The sequence below is a fragment of the Alexandromys fortis genome, unplaced genomic scaffold (assembly GCF_014885135.2).
Source record: "Alexandromys fortis isolate MF-2015 unplaced genomic scaffold, M_Fortis_MF-2015_v1.1 scaffold_208, whole genome shotgun sequence".
Lineage (NCBI taxonomy): Eukaryota > Metazoa > Chordata > Mammalia > Rodentia > Cricetidae > Alexandromys > Alexandromys fortis.
The window spans coordinates 2,327,314-2,333,160 of record NW_026068082.1 but is presented as its reverse complement, the minus strand read 5'-3'; the positions used below and the strand labels follow the sequence as shown (position 1 = coordinate 2,333,160).

Here is a 5,847-nt window from a genome sequence, read left to right as displayed (position 1 = left end):
TCTCCGTTGCTGTTTCTGCTTGTCCCTGTTCTGCTTTCTGACAGATTTGTGACTACATGACAGTCATTTTCCCTCCTCACAGGAGCACGAGAGCTTGCTTTCAAAGTGGCAGAACAAATCCATGGAGAACCTGATTGAACTGCACAACAAGGCCCCAGTTTGGAGTGACGACACCCAGTCCTACGTCCTCAACTTCCACGGCAGGGTCACTCAGGCGTCAGTGAAGAACTTTCAGATAGTCCATGGAAATGACCGTGAGTGCGGGGGAGGGGCTGTGTGGGTGGAGCTGGGAAGGCATGCCGGGAGGGAGTGGCTAGAGAACCAGTGCCACGAGGGAGAGCCTGAAGAAAAGAGATCTTGAAAAGACAGAGCCGCAGGGCCAGAGGAGTGTGAGCGTCCTTCTGTGGCGCGGTAAAGAACTCTTGGTGAAGCCGGCCAGGTGCCTGCAGCACTCATCACGTCTGGGTCCGCCAGCTTCTCTGGGCTTCCCTCCTGTCCTTCGTGTTAGTCGGGAATCATGTCCAAGCCTATAGGAAGAATAGAAGTAGAAAGTTGTAGTTTTACCTTTTTGAGTCAGGGTCTTGCTATGCAGGCTCAGATGGTAGAGCTGTCATCCTCCTGCCTCATCCTCCTGAATGCTGGGATTACAAGTGTGTGCTACCACACCTAACTGCAAGCTTCCTACCTTATCTATCTGTCCGTCTGTCTACCATCTATCTATCTGTCTATCTATCATCTACCCATCATCCATCTATTTATCTATCTATCTATCTATCTATCTATCTATCTATCTGTCAATCATGTTATAAATAAACGCTTATTGGCCAGGCAGGAAATATAGGCGGGAAAAACATACAGGAAGTAGAAATGATATAATGAGAACAGGAGAGTTCTGGAAAGGAGGAAGCTGATTCCTCCCATTCCTGCCCAGACCACCGAAGCAGCAGGATGTGCTCTGCCCCATTGAAAAAAGGTACTGAGCCGTATGGCTAACATAGATCAGAAAAACGGGTTAATCAAGATGTGAGAGTTAGCCAGTGAGAGGCTAGAGCTAATGGGTCAATCAGCTTTATAACTTACAGAGATCTTTGTGTGATTTTTTGGGGGGGGCTAAACAGTTGTGGGGACAGAAACCCCAACAAACAAGCAGGCCTGGTCCCCTCATGTTACATCCATCCATCCATCTATCTATCTATCCATCTATCCATCTATCCATCTATCTATCTATCATCTGTCTGTCTGTCTGTCTTTTAATGTTGTGCTAGGGGTAGAACTTGGTATCTTCCACATCCTAGGCAGGTACTGTACTGAGCCGTTTCCCCTCCTCTTACTCGCCTGTTTTAAAGAGAACTTGTGGTTAGCCCTGCCCCCCCCCCACCCCATCCGCAGAACAACTGCATGTTATACTCTAACATGTCCGTTTCTTTCTGTCTCCAGCCGACTACATCGTCATGCAGTTTGGACGCGTGGCTGATGACGTGTTCACACTAGACTATAACTACCCACTGTGCGCTCTGCAAGCCTTTGCCATCGGGCTGTCCAGCTTCGACAGCAAGCTGGCATGTGAATGAGAAACGAGAAGTAAGGGACTTCCTCACCGCAGAGCCTTCAGTAGGAGCAGAAAGCGGCTGCCCTTGAGCTGCCCAGCACAAGGAGAGCAAGATTCTGCCCCTCTCGGGGTTGTGTGTGTGTGTGTGTGTGCGCGCGTGCGTGCGAATATATGTGTGCGTGCATGCGTGTTCATACATGCATATGCGTATACACATGGATGCACGCTTGCACTCACTCATTTACACCTTCTCTGAGCTTCAGAGACCATGTCGTAGATCACAGCTTCATGTGGGTGAGAGATGATTTAAAGCACAGGGAGGCAGGTACCTGGGCACACTGGCGACTCCTGACTGCACACAGATTCTGTGTGGGGTGCAGCTTCCCTTTGCTCAGGCACTTCCAACACAATCAGGTTCTAATAGTTGGGCCTCCTTTTTTGAAGATCCTTTAGCCTCTAAGACAGGAGCCTGCAGACTTTTTCAGCCAATGGTCTGATAGTGTCTCTTGCACTGTCTCCAATTAGCCTCTTGGTTTTTATTTTTGTTTTGTTTTTTTTGAGACAGGGTTTCTCTGTACCTTTGGTGCCTGTCCTGGAACTAGCTCTTGTAGACCAGGCTGGCCTCGAACTCACAGAGATCCTCCTGCCTCTGCCTCCCAAGTGCTGGGATTAAAGGCATGCTGCACCACCACCCAGCCCAGTTAACCTCTTTAGCACAAAAACAGCCATAACCAGTTGGTGCATAGTTTAACTGTGTCCCAATAAAACTTTCTTTACAAAGTGGGCATTGACCTAATTTGGCCTGGGATTCTGGTTTGCTAGCCAGCCTCGGTATGTCCCTATACTCTGAGATTGAAGCATCTCCTAGAATGTAAGTAGAGAAGGGGGCACAGTTTGCTTTATAGGAGCAGCAGACTGACTATTTTTGTTTTGTTTTGTCTTTCCCGAAACAAGGTTTCTCTGTATAACAGCCTTGGATGCCCTGGAACTCACTTTGTAGACCAGGCTGACCTTGAACTCACAGAGAACTGCCTGCCCCTGCCTCTGCCTCCAGAGTGCCTGGCAACAGATTGACTCTTAAGAGGTACTTGTGCCGAGTCTTCTATTGGTCACTTTTACCTCATGGTGATGATGACTATAGAGTCATCTGCCATCAGGGCTGGGGAAGCTCAAACCAGTGTCATATTTTCTTTTTCTGGGTCAGATGGCACTAGCTTGTCCCTGGGGTCTGGGAAGGCTCTCATGTCCCAGCCTCTCTCTCTTCCCTGTCCTTAGAGCAGGGTGGTAACAGTAATCTCAGCAGAGTGACTGGCCAGACCTCTGGAAGTCTTGCTCTCCAGCGTCTTCTTCTAGTGTAGGAGGTGACAGGACCGCCTCGTTGACACTCCACAGGCCTTGCGGGTTGGCTTTGTCCTCTGGCCTTCAAGCCTGGACTGCCAGTGCAGGCCCTCCTCGGCTTGCCAAGGCTTCCGGCAAATCATGAAAAATTCCCCCAATTCGCCAGCTCAGGACATACCTGAGGTTGAGAATTCCAAAGGTTGGACCCTGCAATCAGTGGTCGTCAACTCCCAAACTGCTTCCCCACACGGGTGAAGGGTTGCTGGCTGCTGCCCCATGGTTTTGCCAATGTGGAGGAGGTCCCTTCATCCTGCATCCTGTTGCTCCCTGCTCAGCACCCAGCCTCTTTGTGATGGCCTGAGATCTGGGAGGCGGAGACCTGTGTTCACTGGTGTCCTGGCTGTCCCTTCAGATCACTGATTTCTGCCTCAGGCGTGCTTCCCATAAGTGCCTTGTTCGTAACCGTGCTCTGAAGCCTGACACACCTCCTCCACCACGGTCCCTGACAAGCCACCTTTGTTCGTTTGTCTCCCCCTAAATGGTGTGGGGGCCGTGGGCCACTGGTTCTAATCTTTCTGTCTAGCTTAGAGCACTGTATTCTCCCATTTCCCAGATTCTCTGCTTGAATGTGTAGGTGATCGGTTTTACATAAATCATATTTATACCTTTTGTATGCCATATAAATAAAGATAATTTATATAAAAATGATGTCACCTTCTTCCCCAAATCCCACCCCTTGGGCTTCCTCCTGTTGCGTTCTGTGGGTCTTTGGTTCTTTGAGCCAGTGTTAGCAGAGTTTGGTCCTGGGGGCCACAGACTGAGAAACCTGTTTGGGAGAGCGTATAGATGCACCATACTCCAGAGCTCTCTGCGGGGATCAAGCAACTGAGAGCAGAATGCAAGGGGCACTGGCTGGGCCAGATTGCGTCATCTTTGACAGCTAATAGGTCAGCCTCCTGGATCTTTGGTTGGCGGCGTTTACAGATGCAGCAAAAGAAGTGGAATAGCTAATGGTAAGAAAAAAAAAAAAAAAAAAAAAACCTCACCTACTTGCGTGTGTGTGTGTGTGTGTGTGTGTGTGTGTGTGTGTGTGTATGTGTGTGGACTTTTTAGACAGGGTGTTGGGTACCCAAGGCTGACCTGGAATTCACTGTGTTGTAGCCCAGGCTGCCTTTGCGCTCACAGCCGCCCTACCTCAGCCTCCCAGGTCTGACCGCAGGACTGGGTCACCACACCACCTCCTCACGTTTAAGGGTTCCCTGCATCGGCACATGGAAAGAAAGCACGCGCCTGTAGATCCCTCGAGGGCTTTCACTCCTCCATCAGCAGTAAAGACAGGGAAAGCCGAAAGCCCCCACTGAGAATTTAGTTCTTAATAGCCTGGTTTTTCCTTTTGTATAACTCTATGTGACTAAGGTCCGTGATGGCTTTGGTTGTGGGTTTTTGCTTGTGTCTGTGTTTGTGCACGTGTGTGCCTGGGCTAACAAAGGCCGTAGAGGGCACTGACTGTGCTTTAGCTGGAGTTACAGACTGGTGGGAGCTGTCCTGTGGGTGCTGAAGACTGAACTCTGGTCCTCTGGAAGAGCAGCCAATGCTCTTAGCCACTAAGCCGTCTCTCCCCTCTGCCTCTGTCTCTTGAGTGTTGAGATTCAAATAGGCTCTTTGTTTAACAGCTTAGTGATCAGATTTAGTGATCAGAGGGTTGGTTTGTCTTTCAGTATTAGTGATGGAATCCAGGGCCTCGTGTGCCAGCTCACACTCTTAGCCAAAAGAAAGGATCCAAATTGAGCATGGGGACATGCCTGTAATCCTAGAATTTGGGCCGCTGAGTACGGAAGCTCTTGAGTTTGAAGCCGGCTTGGGTTACATACTGAGGTCCTATGTGAATAATTCTTCCTCTGCTCCTCTTCCCCCTCCTCCTCCGCTTCCTTCTTCCTCTTCCCTCCTTCATCCTTTCTTCCTTCTCCTCCTCCTTGCCCCAGCTGATTTGGAACTCACTGTATATACTAGGCTGGTCTTGAACTCACAGAGCTCTGTCCACCTCTACCTCTTGAATGCTGTGATTAAAGTTAGTTGCCACTATACTCAGTCTTTAAAGACAAAATCTCACGTTGCCCACGGCTATACTGTAACTGTGTAGTTGAGGATACACCTGACAATAGCCTCTTTTGCAGGTGGCTGTGTTGTATAGACCCGGTCATGTGCAGGTGGTGTGTGTAGGTACACTTGTATGTGGAACTAGCTCTTGTAGACCAGGCTGGTCTCGAACTCACAGAGATCCGCCTGCCTCTGCCTCCCGAGTGCTGGGATTAAAGGCATGCGCCACCACCCCCGGACATTCTCATTTTTTTGAGAAAAGGTCTCTGACAGAGGCTTTCAGGTTAGGCTAGGCTGGATGGCCAGCGAGCTGAGATTACAAACCAGACTGAGCAGGTCTTTGTGAATTTGAGGCCAGCCTAGTCTACATGAGTTCCAGAGCAGCCAGAGCTACGTAGAGAGACCCTATCTCAAAACAAAACCCCCATAAGCCAGGCCTTTCTAAGCTTTCCTAGTAGGAACTCTTTTACCAACTGAGCCGCTCCCCCACCCCACCCCACCCCCAAGTAAACATCTGTTTCACTGTGTATGTCACTGGTTAGGTTGACACTTGTGATTTCTTCTGTCCTATATGTAATTTTCTGAGGGCACAGAGACATCCACCGAGGAAACACTGGGGCACTGCAGGCCACCCTGTTCCCAGCCTCTGTCCCTCTCTGGTCTCCATTTATCATGGGCTGGCTGCTGTTTTTTTTGTTGTTGTTGTTTTTTGTTTTGTTTTTTTTTTTTGCTTTTTTTGTTTTTCGAGACAGGGTTTCTCTGTGGCTTTGGAGCCTGTCCTGGAACTAGCTCTGTAGACCAGGCTGGTCTCGAACTCACAGAGATCCGCCTGCCTCTGCCTCCCGAGTGCTGGGATTAAAGGC

The 5,847-nt window shown here is 49.6% G+C and overlaps 1 protein-coding gene across 1 annotated transcript in view; it reads left to right on the top strand.

The window, feature by feature from the left end:
- Positions 1-2,141, top strand: part of Tulp3 (TUB like protein 3) — a 24,077-nt gene extending 21,936 nt beyond the window's left edge. Inside the window, exons 9-10 of the mRNA XM_050122026.1 lie at positions 52-254; positions 1,438-2,141. Of these exons, the coding sequence (XP_049977983.1) occupies positions 52-254; positions 1,438-1,571 (337 nt within the window). The 3' untranslated portion in view covers positions 1,572-2,141. The remainder of the gene's footprint in view (positions 1-51; positions 255-1,437) is intronic.
- Positions 2,142-5,847: the final 3,706 nt, after the last annotated feature.